The 24,866-nt window shown below is 37.9% G+C and overlaps 1 protein-coding gene across 4 annotated transcripts in view; it reads right to left on the bottom strand.

Moving 5' to 3' along the window:
* Nucleotides 1–24,866, bottom strand: part of TMCC1 (transmembrane and coiled-coil domain family 1) — a 257,166-nt gene that overhangs the window by 131,075 nt on the left and 101,225 nt on the right. Inside the window, exon 1 of one of the 4 annotated variants that reach the window (XM_017885040.1) lies at nucleotides 17,819–18,091. The exons of 2 other annotated variants lie outside the window; for them this stretch is intronic. In XM_017885040.1, coding sequence (XP_017740529.1) covers nucleotides 17,819–17,893 — 75 coding nt within the window. In that variant the 5' untranslated portion in view covers nucleotides 17,894–18,091. Of the gene's footprint in view, nucleotides 1–17,435; nucleotides 17,647–17,818; nucleotides 18,092–24,866 lie in introns of those variants that run through there. One more of the 4 variants, XM_017885042.1, reaches the window with a different exon arrangement.

Raw genomic sequence — 24,866 nt, 5'->3', positions numbered from 1 at the left:
GGTATACAAGAACATTCTTCTATTACTTATTTATTTTTGGAGGCAGGGTCTCGCTCTGTCACCCAGGTTGGAATATGGTAGTGTGATCACAGGTCACTGTGGCCTCAACCTCTAAGGCTCAAGGGATGCTACTGCCTCAGTCTCCCAAGTAGTTGGGACTACAGGTGTAGTAGTCACCATGCCTGGCTAATTCTTATTTATATCTTGTAGAGATGGGTTCTCAATATATTGCCTAGGCTGGTCTCAAACTCCTGGCCTCAAGCAATCCTCCCACCTCAGCCTCTTAAAATGTTGGGACTATAGGCATAAGCTACTGTACCCAACCTGAGTATTCTTTATTAAAAAGGCAGCTTGGCATTAAGGAAAAGCATGTGGTCAAGCGAGTCAGGTATACATTCAACGAACATGTTAAGTGTTTGCCATGTACCAGGAACTATGCCAGGTGTTGGGCTATCAAATTAATCAATAACATAGGCCAAACACTATCCAATGACTGTTCAGAGTGGTATAATCTTCTCTAAGTGTGATTTGGAGAGAAGTCTCAATCTGAATCTTAAGTGTCACAAGTGTTGGAAGGATTAAACAAGATCTTGTTTATAAAGTGCTAAATACAATATCTGCAATATAATAGGAAGTCAATAAATTACAGCCACTACTATAAAGACAATCTTCCTTTGACTGATGAAAAAACAGTATAAAAATACCAGCATACTAGAGCAATTTACAGTAATCATCCTAGGGGAATAATCTGATTTGAAAATCCATATCTATTCTGGAGAATACTAAATTCACAAAAGAATGGGATTCTTTATGGGGAAAACTACTTAGAGATAACATCTCAAGGTCTCTTCCAAGATTCCAGTTTGATTTCAGCAAAGGCACAAAAGCATTTAAGTGACTTAAAAGTAGATCACCAGACTCATTTCAGTGCGAGGTAATCTGATTCCCAATCCCAGAGACAGACAACATATTTGCCCACCCCTCAAAACACAAGATCCTTAGGCCTATCTTATTCTAGACCAAGACCTCTTGACTTTTCTAAAACTAGAGAGATTAGAAGTACAGTATCACAGCCCAATTAGTTCTTGTTTGTGTGCTTTTACTTTATTAATTATACCCTTTGGTTATGCCCAGAGTCAAGAGGTTTCCCTGTTTTAAAATAAAGAACAAAAGCAATCTGTGCAGAGTAATGGATTCCTCAGAAACTAATTAAACAAACAAACGAAAAATGCCAGAATATTTCTCACTTAAATTCCACTGGGAAACATGAGGGTGAAATACCACTGGCCAGTGGGAACCCTTATCTTGCATGCCATGCAATCCAACCCCCAACCAAAATGCCTCCTTCCTACAAGCACACACTACTTTCTATTGATTTCCCTCTGCTTTGGTTGTTGCCTAAACTCGAGTGATCAAGGCTCCAGTGATATCTTCCGGCCAAAGAAAAATTATTTTCTTTGCTTCTCTTTTGTTCTTCTCTAACAGACTGGTAGTTCTTTTATCCAGACCACGTGGGCAGTAGGACTAAAGACCTTCTGCCAGTCATACATGCTTAGCAAGCAAAACGTAAACAAGACATATTCTTCTAAGCTGAAATGTTCTAAATGCAAAATACAGTATTTAGGATTCTAAATATTTATAATCTATTTAGTAGAGTATATTAACAGACAAGTGTCTGTAATAAAAAACAATTTAGGCACACAGCAATATTTCATTTCAACATTAAGGTCAAAAGAGCATGAAATTAGAAAAGACAGGAATTCTAGTTATTATTTTATCACTATGCAATTTCACTGGTGCCTTTGTTCCATCACTGATGAAATAAAGGCAATGATACTTTTCCCTTTTCTGCTTTCAGTACAGGTTGAATTTCATAATTCCTATAGTCCAGCATAATTACAAAAAGTATACTATTTTCTCAAGGCAATGTACTCCCTTTAAAAGAAGAAAGAATGGTGATATGGTCTGGCTGTGTGTCTCCACCCCAATCTCATCTTGAATTGTCATCCAAATTGTAATCCCCACATGAGGGACCTCATGGAAGGTGATTAGATCATGGTGGGGGGGGGGTGGTCTCCCCATGTTGTTCTCGTGATAGTGAGTTCTCACGAAATATGATGGTTTTATATGGGGCTTTCCCCACTTTTGCTCAGCACTTCTCCTTCCTGCCATCATGTGAAGAAGGATGTGTTTACTGACCCTTCTGCCATGATTTTAAGTTTCCTGAGGCCTCCCAGCCCTGAGGATCTGTGAGTCAATTAAACCTTTATCCTTTATAAATTACCCAGTCTCCCGTGGTTCTTTATAGCAGCATGAGAACAGACTAATGCAGATGGAGTAACCTAACTCCATCCTAACAAGGGTTTTGTTTTGTAGTTTGTTTCTTTTTTGTGGATCTTTTTTTCTTCCCAGAACCTCGCATCAAACAACTGTATCTTGATTTGGCAACAATTCATTCAGAATTCCATGAATTACAGTAGAAGCACAACATTCTCTATCATAATACAGTATACAGAGATTTCCTAGCAGCAGCAAATCAACTAAGAATGGTCATATGCTTTCAGAAATGAATTGGTAGCAGAAATTAAACACTACAATGTAACTTCCAAGGAAAGTTAAATTTTCTTGTTAGATTTTACTTCTAGTTAGCACTGCAAAATTAAAATATCTCTTATATTTTAATACTTAATTTTCTACACAGGCTAAAGCCAAGGTAATTTCTTGAGATCATTTTTTCTAATAACAGCCATACAATAAAACAATCTTCAAGTTCTTAACAATCACATTATCTCTTTCTCCAGGTGGCATTCTCATCATCTGTATTTACTATTTCACTAAAAATTCTTTCTAATATGACATCATATTTTATTTTAAAGATGTAAATAAGTATGTGTGCTACACTTATGTGGTAGTTACTCCTTTGATATTATGGGTAAATATCCTCAAGGCAGTAGTTGTACAATTAAAAGTTATTTGAAAAACATACTGAGAGTCTTTATGCTAAAGATTTACCTCTTTGAATTCTTTTTAGACCTTAGCAGATCAAGAGGCTTCAAGAAAAGGAAATATTATGAAGTCACATCTTTCCAAGTAAACTGCTAATCACGCCAACATCTACATCCTAAACAAAAATGGAACAATGTGCAGTAAAGTGTTACTCTTTTTCAGTACATACACAATAAGGTGGTTTGGTCACTGAATAGTTTCAACAGATCTAAAGACTATTTCTGACTTCACTACTGCTATATTCTGCAATCTTTTTTTTTTTTTTTGAGACAGAGTCTCACTCTGTTGCCCAGGCTGGAGTGCAGTGGCATGATCTCGGCTCACTGCAAGCTCCGCCTCCTGGTTTCATGCCATTCTCCTGCCTCAGCCTCCCAAGTAGCTGGGACTACAGCCGCTTGCCACCACGCCCGGCTAATTTTTTGTATTTTTAGTAGAGACGAGGTTTCACCGTGTTAGGCAGGATGGTCTCGATCTCCCGACCTCGTGATCCGCCCACCTCGACCTCCCAAAGTGCTGGGATTACAGGCGTGAGCCACCACACCCGACCAATATTCTGCAATCTTATCAATTACTTCATCTTCCTAGGCAGCAGTACAAGAGACAGATAACACCATTTTTGTCACTTTAATCCTTAGCTGCCATGGCAGCAGAGTTTATTCAATCATATTTCTGATACTGAAAAAACTTTGATTTGACTTTACTGCCTCATCCCATTATAAGCCATTCTGATCCCCTTTTTTCACTGTCAAACTTCTCAAAGAAGCTGCCCATACTAACTCCATTTCCCCATCTTTTTACCTTATCACCCTGTCATCTAACGTCCATCCTACTAAACTAAAATTATATTTCTCAAATTTTACTACTTTACCATAAACATAATGAGAAAAGCAGTAAACTGAAGGGGTCAGTAGGGAATTTAGGTTCAAGCCCTCAATTTGATAATTACAAGATATGTATATTTAAGCATATCATATCACATCATTGCACATCACTTTCCTTACTTGTAAAATGAACAGGTTAGATGACGATCTCCAGGGTCTCTTCCTCTACTGAACCTATAGTTGTATAAATAAATTCAGTCTTCACCTCTAATTTCTCTTTGGCATTTGACACTAAGCACCACCTCCACCCCTCTACCCCTCTATTATTTGCTCAAAGCCCTTCCATTCATTTTTCAACTATTACCTCTAAGTTAATATCACCATTACCTAACTCTAAATTCTCTTACAAATACAAAATCTTTTTACTTAGCCATTCTACCTTCATCAAAAACATAATAAACCAAACTTGAATTTACACCCAATCCAACATATCACTCTCAGCTTGCCCCAAATCTCCTATTTCCTTAGATTCCTCACTACCCAGAGTCTTGGCTTAAAATGAAAACCCTGAGCCTTCCTTCATGTCCTTCCTACATCTTATTTTCATTAAATTCTATTAATCCTTCCTTCTAAATAACTAGTATCTTCCTCTTTTAAATTTCATCATTCATAGACAGTTTACTCTAAAAGCCTACTAATTGTTCTCTCAAACCTAATCCCTTCACTTTCCATATCATTCAATATTCTGTTGCACTGTCCAGTATGATAGCCACTAACTACAGGTTGCTAGTTAAATTAAAATTAAGCAAAATTAAAAATTTAGTTCCTCCATCACATAAGTTGCATTTCAAGTCACCTGAGGCTAGTGACTATTACACAGGCCATCACAGATGCAGATACAGTTTCATCCTCGCAGAAAGTTCTAGCTCTGTAATCTCAGGCAAGACCTCTCACCACACTATTTACACCATAGGTTTTCTTCTATTAAAGAACATGGGCTGGTTTTCTAACTCTTATCTAAATCATTCTAAAACTCTCCAGATTTGGCTCCATCAAACATCTTCATTCATTTTCTTTGCCGACACATACTCTGTTGGTCAAGTTGTTTTCACTGATCATGCAGGGTACTATGCTTTCATTACCACATTAATTCATTCAATAAAAGAACTATGTGGAGACATTTCTAGGTTCTAGGAAAACTGCAGAGAATAAAGCAAATAGTACTGGACAGGTCAAGTTTTAATTCTTTTTTTCCTCTTCTAGCACTGGCTGTCTGCCTATCTACCTTTCAAACTTCATCTCCTTCAAGGTTTCTTATGTTACCTTCCCCCTCTTTGAGCTCTCAGAATGGTTGTATATAGCCTACATTTAGACACAATTAAATACAACTTAGTTTTATCTTCTTTCATCCTTTGTCTTCCCAACTAGAATTTAAGCTACTTAAGGAATCTAGCAAAGAACAGCAAGGGGGCCAGTGTGGCTAGAGTAAAATGAGTAAAGAGAAAGTAGAATATGATATCAAAGAGTTAATGGAGAGACAGACTATGTGGGCCTAAATACCATGTAACAGTGAGTGAGAAAGGAAGGCACTGGAGGGTTCTGATCACAGGAATAACGTCATTTGGCTTAAGTTTTATTAGTATCATTTTGGCTAATAAAGTGTGTTAAGCAAGAACGGATGCTGGGAGACTAGCTAGGAAGTTAATACAATAAAACAGAAGGAAAAAAAAGCTGGTAGTAGAGATGAGCAGTTAAGAAATACTCAAATTTTAGGTATATTTAAAAAGTAGAGTCAAGAGGGTTTGCTGATATACTGGGAATAAGAAAGGTATCACAGATAACTCAAAGATCTCCGAGTTGAAGGATCAAGGTGCCATTAACTGAGATGGGGAAGACCAAGATAACCAGGGAGGAGAAACGATACCAAAAGCTTAGTTTTGGATACTTTGAGTTTGAAATGTCTGTCAGACATTCTAATGGAGATGTCAAATAGGCAGCTGAGTTCTGCAGATCCAGAGTACAAGGGAATGATGATGCCTGGAAATACACACTTGAGCATTTTCAACATTCAACATATAGGTGGTATTTAACACCATCAGACTGGATAAAATAACCAAGAAAGCAGTAAATTGAACTGAGCCTAGGCCACAGCAATATTAATTCAAAGGACAGGACAATAATGAGGAACCAGGAAAGGAGACTGAGACTGAGTGACTAGTGATAGTGAGGTATATAGTATCCTGGAAGGCAAGCGAATAAACGTTTCACTGAGGAGGGAAAGATCAACATGTAAAAGGTTGATGAAAACTAAGATGACAACTAAGAATTGAAAACTGGATTTAGCAATAAGGAAATACTGAACACCTTGGCAAAAGTATATTTGGGAGAGTAGTATGGGTGAAATGACCAACAACAGAACCAAAGTGATATTAATATATATTTTACAGTCTTCAAAGCTATAGAATTAGAACGGTACTAACAGATAGAACAATCTTTCTCAATGCTTACTCCTCTTTTGACTCTTACAGGGAATTACTTTTACTGGAGCAGAAAGGGTTGGAGGAGTGAGAGACGGGCATCTCCTGAGAATGTGTCCCATCACCTTTTCTATGACTTTTCAGGTGGTTGCCGAGTACCATTTGATTACCATATGAACTGCGGTATCTAATTTCCTTTTTTGTTTTATTTGGAGATAGACACAGAAAATATTTGGAAGCTAACAGAATCTTCTATTTATCAGTAAAAGTACTATTTCTAACAACTTTAATGGCAGAAAATGAAATATTGTTTAAACACTCAGCAAATTTAGAAACCAGAATGGGGACCTTCATATAGACTGCACCCCTTAAGAAAAGCTATTTTACAGTAGCCTTTTGACTTAATTTGAGTAACAGGCAACATGATTCCCAAAGTCACAAAATAAAAATTCAAAACTTTACAAAGCCAAACAGATATATGTCTTTATTGTTACTGTAACAGTTGGGTTAGGTATGTCAGACCCAGGGATAGCGCAAGTATTGTGTCACTACTCTCTTCAGACGGATGACATATGATTCCTTTTATACCCTCTTTAGCTAGATTCAGAAAGGTATGAGATCCCTATTAGTCTCTATATATCTAAATATCTAAATGTACTTGCTCATTGAATAGAGATGGGAAATTTCATTAGGGTATTTCCAAATACTGATGTTTAGCAGGAGTCTAAATGATAAAAATCCACAAAGATACAATTTTCTAAATCTCAAGGTCAAGGAAACCTGTAGTTAGAACACAGAAAACTTTCCAATAGTCAGTACAGTTTTAGCATTTACTTTCTGATCATTTTTTTTCACATGATATACCCCTTACTAAATGTGGTAGATTATTACCTCCTGACAAAGACCTTCATCTATAAAGTAGGGAGATCTATTTTCCAACAAGCACCAAAATAGAAAAAAACAAAAGGACTGAAAGTTGCCTTCAGGGCCTGTTTTAAGTATTTGATAGTTGCAAAATGTGGTCTGGAATATTACTTTATACTTACGAATTTTAAATACCATTCCAAGCATATTCACATCGTTTCATTTGCTTCTATGAGGTAGTAGGGTAAATAACCATTATGCCATTGTAAAATTCAGGAACTAAAGCACAGAGAAATTAAGTGGTTTGTCTAAAATTAGAATAGAAGAACTCTTCTACCTTGAAATCTTTTCATCACACCAAAAAGATGAAGTTAGAAATGTGGATACATATTATTCAAGAAGTAAGCTGATAACTTATTGCCATTTCTGATATTCAGACTTGTCTGATAGCTCGGGAAGAAGATAATATTGGCAGAGACTGCAATATTTGCATATCTTTCTGAAGATTCAACAAATATTTGGTATCTTCAGTGTGTCAAGCCTTATCAAACATGGTATCACTCTGCAGTAGAATGAAAACTGGATGAGACGTAGCCTGGGGTGAAGACGGCAGTGGTAGTATGGGAAGAGATGGGAAAAAGAAGACAAGGAGACAAGCAAAGTTTTGATTATTCCTTATACTCAAATTCATTCATGAAACAATTTTTTTTTTCAGCACCTACCAAGTACCAGACATTATTCTATGTTCCTGGATATAGAAGTGAATTAAAACAGAAAAAAGTCCTTGTCATAAGGTTCATATTGGGGTAAGGTACAGGCAAAAAAAAGTAATAAAAATATATAGTATGTCAGATAATGATAAATACATGGTGGGGGGTGGGGAGAAGAGTGTGTGGAGGGAGTGGTTTCGCTATTTCATAATAAAAAAGGACAGTCAACTAGTCATGGTGGTTCACACTTGTAATCCCAGCACTTTGGGAGGATGAGGTAGGAACTTGAGGCGATGAGTTTGAGATCATCCTAGGCAACACAGTGAGATCCTGTCTCTATAAGAAATTTAAAAATTAGCCATGCAAGGTGGTGCATGCCTGTAGTCCCAACACCTGGGAGGCTGAGGGAGATTACCTGAGTCTTTAGTGATCCCCTTCAGCTCAGGAGTTTGAGGTTGCAGTAAGCTCTGATCACACCACTGCACTCCAGCCTGGGTGACAAAGTGAGACCCTCATCTCTTTTAAAAAAACTAAACAGTCAGTGTAAGCCTCCAGAAAAGGTGACATTTCAGCTGAGACCTCAAGAAAGTGGGAAAGTAATCCAATGCAAATATTTGGAGGAAAGGTTTTCCAGGTACAGGAGAGAACAAGTTGATAACTGTATTTAGATAACACCCAACCACTGGGGCTTCAAGATGAACAAGGATGTTCATGCAAAGGACCTGCAGCAGAGCTGCAGTATGTCTGAAATACAGCAAGAAATTGGATGTAGCTAGAGTAGTGTGAGTGAAAAACAGTAATAAACGAAGTAAATGTTCGTCTTTATACATAACTCATGATCCCCAATTACCATGTTCCAAGTTTTCTGCAAGTTAGAATATACATAGAATGTACATTGTATGCTTTAAAATTTCTTGAAGTCCCAGTGGTTGGGTGTTATCTAAATACAGTGATCAATAGCATTTCATAAGGCTCAAACTCAAATAACCATTCACCACTAGATACTGAATAGACTGGGTCAGACTCCAGTGGTGCCCAAAGAGAATCTGTTAATTGAGATCAGCCTTTATGTCTAGTTTCCTAAGTCTCAATACACACACACACACACAATGGAGTAGTTACACTCAGGTGTTGTTTATACCATGTAGATCTATGATCTTCAAATAATTAGAAGACAGTGAAAGAATGTTAGACAAGTTTATTAAGGTTTTCCAGCTACAGTTCCATATATTAATTGATAATATTAAGCAACCTACATATATTACTTAGAAGAGAGTTTCCTAGATTTACCCCTCTATTCCCTCCAAAGAAGTTAAGACATTTAGTTTAGCAACCCCATTACCTTAAATATCCCAGAGAAAATGTAAATTTACTCTTAGAAGATTAGATTTCAAAAGGATGTTCATGTTAGAACTACCCCCCACCCTTTTTTTTTTTTTTTTTTAAGAAGACAGAGTCTTGCTTTGTCACCCAGGATGGAGTACAGTGGTGCGATGTTGGCTCACTGCAATCTTCACCTTCTAGGTTCAAGCGATTCTCATGCCGCAACCACCCAAACAGCTGGGATTACATTACAGGTGTGTGCCACCATGCCTGGCTAATTTTTATATTTTTAGTAGAGATGGGGTTTTGCCAGGTTGGCCAGCCTGGTCTCGAATTCCTGGCCTCAAGTGATTCACCTGCCTCGGCCTCCCAAAGCGCTGGGATTACAAGTGTGAGCTGCTGTACCCGGCCATGTCAGAACTCCTTAAAAAGAACAGATACTAAACATAGTATGTTTAGTATCTTGAAACAAAATCTTATCTAGTGATGTTGCTCCCTTCCTGCAATATTTTCCTCCTGTCCTTCATCTGTTTTCAGTGATTTGCATATGAAGGAATTCCTCCAGGAGTATGCACCAGACTGGTGAGGGGCTTTTCAAAACCCCTCCCAAATGATCACTACTTTGAGCCTAAGTCATATTCTTGAGATATGCTGGGGGTGACAGGGGAAGGAGTCTTGGGAACCACTGATCCAAATCCTCTAGGTCCAGCTAAAATCCTATTTCCTCTATCGGACTTTTCAAGTCCACCTCAGGTTCAAAGGAAGAGCTCCTTCCCTCTTCTAAACATATATCTATTCACCATTAATTTCACAAAAATTAAAAGCTCATGTTGGCATTTTAACTGTCTTATCTCCCCAGTTACGATGAACTTTCCCATAAAAGTTGTAACAGCAGGCTTTGTCTAAGAAAAGGTACTCGAGTTCCAATATATCATAAAATGAAGAGAAATCCATTTTGTATGAGGTAAATTTCCATTTCAAGGAATGTCTGTTTTCACAAAATTTCGTATTTTCTCCTAATAGTATGAGGTAGAAGAAATCTACATCTTCTCAAGTAAGTATATGATTAACTCGATAAGTTTTCTTGCTATTCTCAAATTGAAATTATCCAGACCTAGCTAGAAACTAAAAGTCTAAGCCCATTCATTAAAGTCATGAATTTATTTACTTTTGCCAAGAACAGCTATATAAAATTAGATTCCTCCTGGTATAAAATTGGGTGTTTTCTTAGATATTTGCTATCAAAAGTCATTTTTCTTGGGAATATACTCTGGCAGCACATAAGAAATCACCATATGTTTTACATCACAAAAGGATCCTAGATAATGCTGTTCACATGAGGAGAAACCTTCAGAGAGGTGAAATGACTTACCAAAGTCACATAGCCATGATTTACTTAATTTCAGTGACGAAAACCTTTGGAATAAATTTTATTAAGTGAAAAGGAAAGCTATGAAATTTTTTTTTTAATACATGCCACCTTTGGCTTTAAGATGGATTCTTCTCACACTAAATTTCCAGTAAAGAAGGGCAAAGTGATCTGTTTCTTACAACCTAGATGATGGAACAGACTGAAATTTAAGAGAGATTTTCTATGCTACCGCAAGGGAAATTGCATGTCCATTATTTTCTTCTTATTAAACATATTTTTCAGTAGGATTTTGTTACAATTCCTTGTATATAATGAATGCAGAGGTTAAGTCCTAACTAACCTCAGGGTGTCCAAGATAACAAATTATTCTTTTCATAGTCTAATGTAAGCCAAAATGATTTAAAAAAAAATTTCACATTATTATTACAAGCTATTTGGCATAACGAGTAAAATGTGTTCCTGCCTTTATCAATGATTCCCAAAATATACTTTCAGAATAGTATGCTTAATTTATCCAAAAGAGATTCATTTAAACAAGTTTTTTAAGTGTTAATGATTCTATACTACAAACTTGTGTATTACTTACAAAGTTTATCTTCAACCTGTGATTAACACAGATGGTTAGGAGAAAGTTCCAACCCAGGAGATTATCTTTCAACTACTAAACTTTAAGAAAACCATTAGCAATGGTTTTCACTGAAGAATAACAAGTCTGAAATTTACTTCCACATTATGAACCTGTAACACATTTGAACTAGGGCTACTATTTAAGGAAGTGAATGCACCTGGTAAAGAGTTTTAAAAAGCAAGTCTCCCTCCCATCCACCTATGTCTCCAACTCCTCCTCACAAAGGCAGTCACTGTTACCTATATACACACAAAAGGAAGGGGAAAAGTATATGTGCATATATTCTAAAGTAATTTTAAAGAACAGTCACATTTCTTTTTAAAATAATACTCAAACCAACGGATAGCTGTGTACTTAAAAAATAAAAAACTAGCACACTTCCAAGGAGACTTAACTATCTCCTCTGGGTAGCATATTTTGCTCTCTCAGGTCTACATGGTCAACAATTTATTACTGTTGCTATTTTTTAAATTTAAATTGGCATCACTATCATGAAAGCATTTCAGAATTATACATATTTCTAAATTAGTTTCTCTATTTTTAGCCTATTATTTCCCAAAGTATTTGAACAAGGAGGTCATTCTCTATTCCTTATCCATTCCCACTACGTCAACAATACACAACATTTATCTTACTGGGGTCTTATTTCATGTAACAGAAGAACACCATCAATCTTCCTATTCTGGTTTTGTAAAATACCAAAATGTTTGATCTCCTATAATGTTGGACATTTGAGTATTCAAGTTCTAGAAAGCAGATAGACATATGCATAGTAGCAATTACAATGCTACCTGATTTAAGCCTCCTAAAAGTGGGTTAATGATTAACAAGGAGATACTATATTTAACTGTTGGTAAAATAGAAATGCAAAACATTACATTTCCAAGTATGAAGTTTGTCAATGTCTAGAGTAACTTAGAGAAAATTAACTACATAAAAAGCATAAGAAGGAGAGGTATGTCCTTCCATTATTTGAAAACATGCATCTAGTACTGACTCTACCTATGCATTCGGGACTGTTAATTACATATAATACTATACTACTTCACTGTACCCACCTAGTGCTTATCATTAAGAGGGTTCAACATACCTTTTAAAAACTGTGGTAAAATATACATAAAATTTACCATTTTAGTCATCAAAATACTTTTAAACAACCCTAATTAATCTACTCAAGATGGAAATGAAAGATCCCTATTTACTTTTAAAAAGATATTCACAGAAAGATTAAGTCAGTCATGTATCATAGACCATAAACCCAAAAGAAATCAGGTAGAAATTCAAAGGAAACTACTTCTGAAAAAAACAATAGGTTTTATTAAAAATTCAAATTCTAACCAACATTTCTCCACTTCTTTTTTTTTTTTTGTTTGAGACACAGTCTTGCTTTGTCACCCAGGCTGGAGTGCAGTGGCGCGATCTTGGCTCACTGCAAGATCTGCCTCCCGGGTTCAGGCCATTCTCCTGCCTCAGCCGCCTGAGTAGCTGGGACTACAAGCGCCTGCAACCACGCCTGGCTAATTTTTTTGTATTTTTAGTAGAGATGGGGTTTCACCGTGTTAGACAGGATGGTCTTGATCTCCTGACCTCGTGATCCGCCCACCTCGGCCTCCCAAAATGCTGGGATTACTGGCGTGAGCCACCGTACCCGGCTCTCCACTTCTTAATTTTCTTTTATCGATAACAAACTGATACCAAGTCACAGGACACTATGAGATGTGGAAATGACAAGGGTAGCATTTTTAGACTAAAATATTTCCAACTGCTTTATAAGTCTGGATTAAATAATTTCAATAAAACCAACAGAACTGGGAAAAGAGGCCACAAACCTATTTCTCAGCTATTAATCTCTTCACAGGCCAACCCAAGACATACTGGTAGGATTTTTACCTTCATGTTTTTTCACCATATGAAAAATGTAAAGACAGCAAAAGAAAGCTCTCAAATAGAACAGGAAGAAAATAAGGTATGATTGAAAAAGAATCATCACTGATTTACTGTTATTTCAATGATCTTTAATATAGAAAGTGGGTGCTGTGAGGCTACCTCTATCCTAAAGTAAGTCTTGCATGAAAACGTGAAAATAAACGTGAACTCTAAACTGAGCTAACTATTAAGATCCATATCTGGACAATTAAAGTTCGAGTTATTATCTTAGAACAATCTGTATGGCATTTATCTTTCATGTTAGAAAGGTCAGAAAATAAATGTTCATGTTTGCTTCATATGCACAAACACTGGGATAAATAAGAAACTGGTTACCTACAGAGATAGGGGTATGAACTACACGAAATGACACAGCCAGAAGCTGAGATTTCAGTTATGTAATTTAAAATTTTGAACTGTGAAAATACCATTCAAAAGTAAAATAAAAGGGTATAATATTTTACTGAAATAATATTTAGAATTTTTCTCAAAGCTCTCCTACCCTTTATCATACTTTAGAAAAAACTGATTTTCTGCTACCCATAAAAGATTTTGGGAAATAGTTTCCTCTGATCAGAGTGCAGGCCAGAGTAATTTAAGAAGGACTTTCTAAAGAATGTCTAACTCATTGTATTTCATCCTTAAACGTTATTATGGAAACTCAAGAGTAAATTTTTCTCCTTAATAGAAGTTCTTTAAAAGGCAGTGCAAAGTTTCACAACTTCATGCAGGTAAGTTTCAACTTACATCTAATTACTCCATATTTAATATGGCTTTATTAAATCAATGATCTTATTCAAATCACTACTTCTCTGGCCAAAGAAAACAAATTTAATTATGGGAAATATTTTATCAAGTTTGACTGCTAAGTTCAAACTCTATACTTCAGCTCTATAGAGAAAGGACTGCTCTAAGGAAGTTACCCAAGTTACACAAGTTTATTTCTTGTTTTCTATGGTAGATAAACATAGAGAAACATCAGAGACCATGATAGTGAGAATGATTGACACGCCAGAAATTTTTTTTTTTTTTTGAGACAGAGTCTCGCTCTGTCGCCCAGGCTGGAGTGCAGTGGCGCAATCTCGGCTCACTGCAAGCTTCGCCTCCCGGGTTCACGCCATTCTCCTGCCTCAGCCCCCCACGTAGCTGGGACTACAGGTGCCTGCCACCACGCCCGGCTAATTTTTTGTATTTTTAGTAGACACGGGGTTTCACCATGTTAGCCAGGATGGTCTCGATCTCCTGACCTCATGATCCTCCCACCTCGGCCTCCCAAAGTGCTAGGATTACAGGCGTGAGCCACTGCGCCGGGCCAGACACGCCAGAAATTTAGGGAGGCAGTTGGTGTGGGGAAACAGAATGGGTTTGCTTGTTAGACCTACGTTTGACTCTACTTCCTGTTGATCTTGTCTAAATGACTTCTCTGAAACTCAGTTTCTTTTAATGATAAAAAACAAGCTGATATTATCTAACTCAAGAATCATTTAAAAGAATTAAATGAAATATCCACATTGACAGGTTCTAGACTATTTTGGATGGCTCATGCAGGAGACATGGGGCAGGAAGAAAAAGGTTTCCTTAATGAGTATTTTTGAAGTCACATGAAAGGTAACTACAAAGGCAGAAAATGATCTAAAATGGCAAGGAAAATTGAGAACTTTTCTGTGAGTCACCTAACTGAGATCCAGTCAAAGAGAATAGGTGAGCATCTTTCTTAAAATGGAATGTTTTTTACTTCACCTAAATCTTAATTTACTTCCTTTTTTCTTAACTCAGATGTGAACATCTATCAGCCTACAACAATCAGTTGAATATTCTATAGGAAAATATCCAGTGAAGTAAGCATGACTATCAACCTTAACATAAGGAAAGCATCTAAAGTGTATATCAGGCTTAAAATTACTGCAAAACATTTTCTATCTTCTTTCAGAAATTTTCCAAGACAAATTAAAGAAATTTAAAGATGGGTCACATCAGTACTTCTTTTGTTAAAATAGGAAATTGTTTAAAACTTCAGATTTTAAGGACCTACTCTTCTGGAAAATTACTTATTGGCAAAAATACTTGTTACTAAAGTCAGAAATATCTGAAAGTGCTGCTGTTTCAACTGTGTGTGTGTGTATTGTGTGTGTATATATATATATATATATATATATGAAAAACCAATTTCATTTTGAGTGTTCAATGTGTGCCAGAAATACCATAAACTGGGGTATGGCAGGTCCCCGGCTCTCAGGTAACCTACGAATTTAGCTGAAAAGACAAATAGAGAGGCACGATGCATTTGCTGAATTTCTTTCTCTTTTTTTTTTTTTTAAAGACAGAGTCTCGCTCTGTTGCCCAGGCTGGAGTGCAGTGGCACGATCGCAGCTCACTGCAGCCTCTGCCTCCCGGGTTCAAGTGATTCTCCTGCATCGGCCTCCCAAGTAGCTGGGACCACAGGCATACACCACCATGCCCAATTTATTTTTGCATTTTTAGTAGAGATGAGGTTTCACCATGTTGGCCACACTGATCCATTTGCTGAGTTTGTTTGTTTTTAAACTCACTAACGTAACTATTCAGTTTCTCCTTCATATTTAAGTGCCTTACAGACTGAAATAATTAAAGATATTTTTTCAGTTCATTACTCTGATAGAACAACAAATTTGATAGACAATTTCTTTAGATTTGGTCTAGATCATCCATTACAGGATCCATAAATCACATTAAAAGAGCAATAAATAAAAGTGAGCAACAAAATAAAAGTAAAAGGAATGAAAAAAAAGGCTACATCTTTGAGTGTTTTTTATGTAATGTACCTAAAGAGAGGATGCATCCCATCCCTTCAAAAGTGTACTTTTTGTAAATCAGTCATATACATAGTATACAGTGAAGAGGGTAAAGTTTGAAAAATAATTGGGAGAGAAGTATTGGCAGCAAAATACCCATAACACAGTAAATTCTAATTAGAAAATTATCACCTGGCTCTCAACTGTCAGACACTCTTGTGCAGGAATGTCACTGCCCTGATAATCTACCCATCTGCTTTTTAAATGTACTATATATACGAAAATACAAGCACTGGAGGACACTGAAAGAGCAACAAAATGATTCTTTTATTGTGTAAGAGAAATGTGGAGGCCTTCAAACACACACACACACACACACACACACACACACACACACACCCCATGGAGCAGGGAGGAAGGGAGCACGTTAAATATATTTTAATACTCCTAAAAATCCCATTAGGCTTAGAGATCCCAAGAAAAGCTATGCATATTTGACACAGGGATGGAAGCAAGTACTTTGCTCATTTCTGCATCAGTGCACACACTCTACACTGGGATCACCTGTGAGGGAAGTAAAGGTTTTCCCTTAAGATCACAACACATTTCAGGATTTAACAATTCTGATTAACAGCCAAGGCAGTGAAGAATGCCTACTGATTTACTATTTGTTTAAGCTTCTGTATTCAGGGAATGAACTGTGACACAACTGAGTCACCAACTGCCACACATTTTTTAAATGGAACTTTTAAAGAACACAATGGGTTTTTAAATAAAGCTCAACTCTTACCACACCTCTTTCCACATTAGTTTCTGCACTAAACTCAACGACTGGGTCAATGAGGGCTGGCTACAGGTACAGTGGATTTCATAATTCACTATCCCCTCTTCAATGAGTGCTTCACCTTTTTACTATTTTATGATATTCTCAGGTTAAGAAAAAACTTTTCCCCAAAAGCTGCACACATGGAACCTGCTTTTCAGTCAGAACTCTGTAAAAACTGCTTTGTGAGCCTCTCTGTAACTGCTTTTCATATACTTCATTAAGTATTCAAGTTTCTCAACACAACCACTCATTTTAACATTTTAATGCAAGTCTTGCTCGTTGAACTATTCTGTGGTAGTTTTTCTCAGTTTAATAGTGAAATGTATGAAAGCACTGATTCCACAGAGAAGGCTTTCTCCTCTTGGTCCACAAGCTGCTAGATTAATTGCTAATTAAATACACACTTTCAACCCACAATTATCTCTTTCACACACACCCTTCTGGAAATTCTATCTCAGGAGCAAACTACGACTTTGCCCAAATTCAGATGACAGCTGCAGTTTTAGGGGAACACAATCTGGGGCTGCCAGTGCAGTCAGCCTTCAAGCTTTGTGCCTGTCAGATAAAAGAACAAAAGGCAGCGCTTCCTCTCCCAGCCCCTCCTTAGCGCTGGAGGACGGCAGGCTTGACAGAACAGTTCCAGAGAAAAAGGAACCATGCTGAAGCAAGTGAGAGTTTCTCCTCCACAAACATACAAAACTACCAACGCACCTTGGATAGCTGCCTCCTGAGGCTAAAGCGCTGAACCATGATCACCCAGAGGATCTTCAGACAAAGCAATCCACGAAAGGTTTTTTAAATAACAGCTTCTTGGGAAAGTCGGTGGCAGAACATTTTGAAGACTGCCAGAGAAGTGCAAAGAATTTCCCTGGGAGTCTTAACAAACTTGGAAAGCCTTCATTGTTCTATCAAGAGATACTGCAAAACCTACGTGGGAGAGGGCAGGGCGGGTGGGGCAGTAATCCTGAAGCCGCTGCGCCCAGTGCCAAGCTCTTCTAGCACTTCCTGTGAGTCAGCTGTGAGGGGTCCAGACACAAGGACCACCCCTTCCCTTTCCACCAGACCAGTAGGCGAGGATGTCGCTGTGGTGTTACCTGAAACTCCAGGGGAGAGACCTGGTGTTCCGGTCCCTGTGGGAGGAGGAGTGGTGCGCTGGGGTCAGACAGCATCTGCTCCAAGTAGGAGATGGGCAACTGCACCAATTCCTCCCCTCTTCAGCCCTCTGGGCGGCGGAGACTGTCCACTGCAGACAGCAACACCCCCTTCTCTACCTCCACCTCAGGTAATCCTTTAAGGTGAAGCAGTGTGAAAAAAAGGAGGTGGTGAAAAGCAAGCCCCTGACTGTACCAGCTCCCTGCTCAAGAAGGAAACTCCTCCCAGCTGGGCTCGGCAGCTGTGCGGCTTTGTCTAGCATAATTGGCCAAGCCTTTCCTCTTATTCACAGGGAGGGGTCCTGCCTCAGGAAGGAATGTCAGGTGCAGAGAGGCATACTCCGACGGTGACTTCAACTTGTGCCAAAGTTAAACACATTAAAGTGGCCTCCTGAGGTAATTGCCTTCTCTTGTTGGAATAATTTTTAAAAATCTACACACAAAACAAACAAAAGGAACAGCTCAGAGTGAATCAATGCAGGTAAAGAGGTATGAAAAATAACCATAAGAGCAGTTCCAAAGATAAAAATATTCCCATCTTTGACACTCTTCCTGTTTGGGTCTGTTTCCAGACAACCACTGTGAGGATAACGTTTCATTTAATGAAACTTTCCAGTCTATGTGCTCCTCTTGGAATTGTTCATTACTTCTGAATGGATTTTGTACTAATTAGGGCAGAACTCATTCATATATATATATATATATATACACACACACACACACATTTTTTTTTCCCGTTCTAGTGTCTCTCAATTTCCTGTGAGCAAAATTACATCACATGCTACATTTAAAGCCTTTGTTGGAATGAACCTACTATGTGCAGTCACTATGTTAGGCAGTTCACATTTACTATCCTATTGATTTCTCAAAACAACCCTATAAAATTTGTATTACAACAGTCCTCCCTTACCTACAGTTTGTTCCCACAGTCAACTGCAATCTAAAAATATTTAAATGGAAAGTTCCAGAAACAAACCATTCAGAAGTTTAAAATTGCATGCCGTTCTGAGTAGCATGACAAAACCTCATGCCATCCTACCTGGGATGTGAATTATCCCTTTGTCCAGCATATCCAGCCCTGGCTCCTACCCGCTAATCACTGAGTAGGTGATTTGGTCATCAGATCGACTGTTGCAGTATGGTAGTGTTGCATTCAAATAACCCTTATTTTACTTAATAATGGTCACAAAGTACAAGAGGAGTGGTGCTGGCCTATTGTTGTAATTGTTCTATTTTACTGTTACTGTTAACATCTTACTATGCCTAATTTCTGAGTTAAACTTTATCACAGATATATGTGTATAGGAAAAAACACACTACAGTCGTAACCCATATGACATTTCAGTTAACGACGAGCCACATATATGACAGTGGTCCCATAAGATTATAATACTGCATTTTATTGTACCTTTTCTATGTTTAGATACACTAATACATACCATTGTATTAAAACTGCCTAAAGTATTTAGTACAGTAACACGCTATATAGGTTTGCAGCCTAGGAGCAACAGGCTATACCATATAGCCAAGGTGTGCAGGAGGTTATGCTATCTAGGTTTATGTAAGGACACTCTATGATGTTCTCACAATGATGAAATCACCTAACAACGCATTTCTCAGAAGGTATCCCATTGTTAAATGACATGTGACTGTATATATAGATAGGGTTCAGTACTATCTTCAGTTTCAGGCATCCACTGAGGTCATGGAACATATCTCCTGTAGATAAGGGGAGACTACTGTAGTATCCCAACTCTTCAAATAAGTAGTAATTTATCTCTCTAAAACCTCAATATGGCCAGGTTCAGTGGCTCATACCTGTAATCCCAATGCTTTGTGAGGCTAAGGCAGGAGGATCACTTGACACCAGGAGTTCAAGACCAGCCTGGGCAACAAAGCTAGACCCTGTCTCTACAAAAAATAAGAATAAAAAAATTAGCTAGGTTTGGTAACATGTGCTACCTAACTACTACTCAGGAGTCCTAACTACTTGGGAGACTGAGGTGGCAGGATTGCCTGAGTCCAGGAATTTGATGCTGTAGTGAGGCATGATGCTCCAGCCTGGGCAAGAGAGTGAGACCCTATCTCTAAAAATAAAAAATAAATGAAACATCAATATTATTATGAGGAAATCATGTAGTGTTTGTAATTTTTTTCTTCAGGTAAGAAACACAAAAATGAATTTGAAAAGACAGGTTTCTATGCAATGATTATTCTCAACTAAGCTCATGTCATACACTACCCATATCCAATTATCACCAAATAGGATCTAAAATTTTACCTAAAAAATAACACACATATTTCATAGTATCTCGGGAAGAGCAGAGAAGATGCATCAAATTCAAACAAATAATAGGCTGCCAAGTCTCCAAAAAAAAAAATTACCTAACCAAAATATATATATAAAACATTCAGGCTGGGCATGTGTGCTTATGCCTGTAATCCCTGCACTTTGGGAGGCCAAGGCAGGCAGATTGCTTGAGCTCAGAAATTCGAGACTAGCCTGGGCAACATGGTGAAAACACCGTCTCTACAAAAAACACACAAAAAATTAGCTGGGCATGGTGGCACAGGACTGTCGTCCCAGCTACTTGGAAGGCTAGAGTGGGAGGATCACTTGAGTCTGGGAGGCGGAAGCTGCAGTGAGCCAAGATCATGCCACTGCACTCCAGCCTGGGCGACAGAGAGACCCTGTCTCAAAACAAAACAAACAAACAAACTTTTTACTCTTAAAAACCTGAAGCAGAAAGAAGGTTGAACATATCTAAGTGTACTTTTGTAAACTTCCAAAGCTAAAAGCTTTTAGATGAACAACTATAACCAAAAGTAAAGACTCCTTCATACCTAAGGTTCAGAGAACACAATATAACCTAATATTTAAGCTAACTCATTAAAATTTAAGTCCAAGTGGAAAGTAGGTTGACAGAGCACCTGAGTTGTGTGCCTTTTTGTTTTTTTCTTTCTTTTTTTTTGAGACGAAGTCTCGCTCTTGTCCCCCGGGCTGGAGTGCAATGGTACGGTCTCAGCTCAATGCCTCCCAGGTTCAGGCAATTCTCCTGCCTCAGCCTCCCAAGTAGCTGGGATTACAGGCACCTGCCACCATGCCCGGCTAATTTTTGTATTTTTAGTAGACACGGAGTTTCACCATGTTGGCCAGGCTGGTCTTGAACTGATCTCAGGTGATCCGCCCGCTCGGCCTCCCAAAGTGCTGGGATTACAGGCATGAGCCACCGTGCCCAGCCACCTTTTTGGTTTTGGAATGGTGAGAGTACCGGTACCTCCATTTTTCTCATACAGATAATGAAACAGTATTCTGAAATCATCTCCTAGGAATGTAGGAAGGATTCATGAAATACTGATGCGGAAATAATGAAGTGCCTTACAGAAAGACATACTGTCTTAAACACACAGTGTTTCTGATTGATATAAGCAACTAGAATCCCAAATCATTGCTAAAAGATTCTTTCTATCCAAAAAAAAGAAAACAAAACAAAACAAAAGGAAAGGAGACAGGGGTGTGAAACAAGTGGTAAGTGAAACTTCATTTTCCTTACTAACAAGGCAACCTGCTTTCAGCCTAAAGAAGTGTTCAGAATGATTTTTATTAATGAAATGGAAACATAAATAGTAACAAAATTCAGTCATTTCTCCTTTCTAAATTGCAGATTTGTTAACTATTTTCCTACAAACTGCCCAAATGGGAATAGCTCATTAACAAATAACAAAGTAATAGTCTCTCAGAAATTATTATTCTTTTAGTTACTGTCTACATTTAAAGCAAGGAGAGAAGAAATCTATTTTCAAAATGTTTAGTCAACAATGCTGCCAGTTTTAGGGTTTTCTGTGGCATCTTAGGCCCCTTAAATGAGATTGCTTTGGCAATCCCACAATAAATAACAATACAGATAGCATATTTTATTATATCCACTTGAAGAACAGATTTAAGTAATTTATGTAGTTATTTACAAAAGCCCATGCAACTGTCAATATAAATAACCATGAAAGTAGAGGAATTTGTTAAGTAGTAAGAAGTTAAAAGATGTTGGTGATCAAAAATTTGAGTACCATATGCAATTCCTTAACTTGTAAGGGTTGATTTAAAGGGCAGCTAACATTGCCAAATAAGGTCTTTATTTGGATGACTTGGACATGGCTCTCTGAAACATGCTAAATTAAGCCTGATTCCTTCTATATTAGCAATGTTTTGGGCTCCACTTTTCTTTCTCCTAAAAAAATTCATATCATGCATTACCTGCAGTAAATGCATGAAAGGAGGAAAGGACAGTAAGAAGAGAGGAGCAGAAAGTAGTTTCAAGAGGCTATTTGGCCCAGTTCCTTGTATCTAACTAACTGATCATACAAGGTTGTTGCCTATTCTGTAATGGTATTTTTCAGAGATGGCATTTCCATATGCTCCTCCATCCTCTCTTAGCTAAGTTACGATCAAGATGCTAATTTTCCTAACGTCCTTACTTTAAAAACATTTTCTGGGTCTGGGCACGGTGGCTCACGCCTGTAATCCCAGCACTTTGGAAGGCCGAGGTGGGCGGATCATGAGATCAGGAGATCGAGACCATCCTGGCTAACACGGTGAAACCCCGTCTCTACTAAATATACAAAAATAATTAGCCGGGCATGGTGGCGGGCACCTGTAGCCCCAGCTACTCAGGAGGCTGAGGCAGGAAAATGGCGTGAACCCAGGAAGCGGAGCTTACAGTGAGCCGAGATCATGCCACTGCACTCCAGCCTGAGCAACAGAGCGAGACTCTGTCTCAGAAACATTTTCTATTAGATTCCCTGTGAAGATGTCTTGAAATTTCATACCTATAAATTTATTTTGTGTATATGTGTATATATGTACATAAACACATTCACTGTTTTATATATATATACACACTCACAGCCATAAACATATAAAGATATAAAACATCTATGTCCATATCAAGATATAGAATATTTGCTGCCCCAGAAGGTTGCTAATGTCTTCATTGCTGTTTCCCCAACAGGTAACTGTAACTGACTTCTATCATAAATTAACTTTGCTTGTTCTCATATTTCATATAAAGGAATCTTGTGTGTGGTTTCTTTTGCTCATCATGTTTTTGCAATCTATCCATCATGTAGTTGTGTGTAACAGTTCTTTATTATTACTTTATAGTATATGCCAGTGTATGAATAATGCCACAATTTATCCATTCTACTTTTGGATCTATGCTATATCTATTTTTTCTCTATTGTAAATCAGGTATAAAATTACCACAGATTGTTTTGGAGCTCATATATGCATATTTTTCTTGGGTACATATAGCCTAGAAAAGGAAATCCTAAAGGACAGAGTAAGATTTACGTTTTAGCAGGTATTATTAAATGGTTTTCACTGTGGGTGTACTAATTTAAACTCTTACAATAACGCATGGAAGTTCCAGTTGCTCTACATCCTTGCCAACTCTTGATTTTTTTTTAATTGGATCCATTCTGGTAGAAGTGTCATGGCATCTCATTGTGGTCTTGTAAATCTTTCTAGGAAGTTACTTAGAACTTTAATTTTTAATCTTTAGACAAAGCTATTTTTAAAATCTCTTGAAGTTCCTTCTGTCACTTTTCTCATTTTCTATTTATCCCTCCATCTGAGTATTCATATAACACCACTGTCCTTGACAATTTAACATTGTTCTCCAAGTAGTCATATTTTGCTATTTAACCTTTCAGCATGGTTCTCTAAATAGACAACCATTCATTCCATTAGTATTTATTATGTGCCTACTAAGCATCAGACAACACGATTATTTTTCACTATGTTGCAAAGAACACGTAGCAAATTATATACATGAAATCAAATCCTTAAAACAGTTATAAGGTATTTCATGTGCTGATACGTCTTCCCTCTCCACACATCTCACATTACTTTCTGTTTTATTTTATTTTATTTTTTTTGAGACGGAGTCTCACTCTGTTGCCCAGGCTGGAGTGCAGTGGTGCAATCTCGGCTCACTGCAAGCTCCGCCTCCCAGGTTCAGCCATTCTCCTGCCTCAGCCTCCCAAGCAGCTGGGACTACAGGTGCCCTCCACCACGCCCGGCTGATTTTTTGTATTTTTAGTAGAGATGGGGTTTTACCGTGTTAGCCAGGATGGTCTCAATCTCCTGATCTTGTGATCTGCCTGCCACGGCCTCCCAAAGTGCGAGGATTACAGGCGTGAGCCATCACACCTGGCCTAGTTCGGTTTTTTTTAATCCAACCAGTATCATACTGCCCATATTATCTATGACCTCCCTTTTTAAAAAATTCAACAATTTACTCAGAAATTTTTGTCAGTATATATATCCTACATTATTTCAACTGCCACACAGTACTCTACAGTATAAACAGAACAATTTACTTAGCCATTCTCTTGATGACCATTTAGGTTACTTCCACATTTCTGCCAGTACATGCCTGTTTTTGTTTTGTTTTGTTTTTGTTTTCCTGAGACGGAGTCTTGCCCTGTCACCCAGGCTGGAATGCAGTGGCACAATCTCAGGTCACTGCAACCTCTGCTTCCCAGGTTAAAGCAATTCTGCTTCAGCCTCCCAAGTAGCTGGGATTACAGGCACGCACCACACCTGGCTAATTTTTGTATTTTGTTGGCCAGGCTGGTCTCAAACTCCTGACCTTGTGATCCACCCACCTTGGCCTCCCAAAGTGCTGGGATTATAGGCGTGAACCACCGCACTCGGCCCATGCCTGTTTTTGCATTTGTGAGTTGTTCTCCAGGGTAGATGCTAACATATGATCCTACACTCAAGATTCGGCCCAAATTCATTTTCTCTAGAAGCAAGATCAGTCCACTTCATGTCTTTTCTACGTCTTAACTCACAGCAGTTTCTGGACAATTGATCATATACAGTGACAGTTCTTGTACATTTGTACGTTCTATATGGCTCCCGTACCAAATAGTGTTAGTGTTTCTAGCATCAGAGCTTTCAAGTTAAAAACTAGCACTTTGAAGGACT

The sequence above is a fragment of the Rhinopithecus bieti genome, unplaced genomic scaffold (assembly GCF_001698545.2).
Source record: "Rhinopithecus bieti isolate Rb0 unplaced genomic scaffold, ASM169854v2 scaffold_13262, whole genome shotgun sequence".
Taxonomy (NCBI): domain Eukaryota; kingdom Metazoa; phylum Chordata; class Mammalia; order Primates; family Cercopithecidae; genus Rhinopithecus; species Rhinopithecus bieti.
This window is presented reverse-complemented; position numbering and strand designations above follow the sequence as displayed.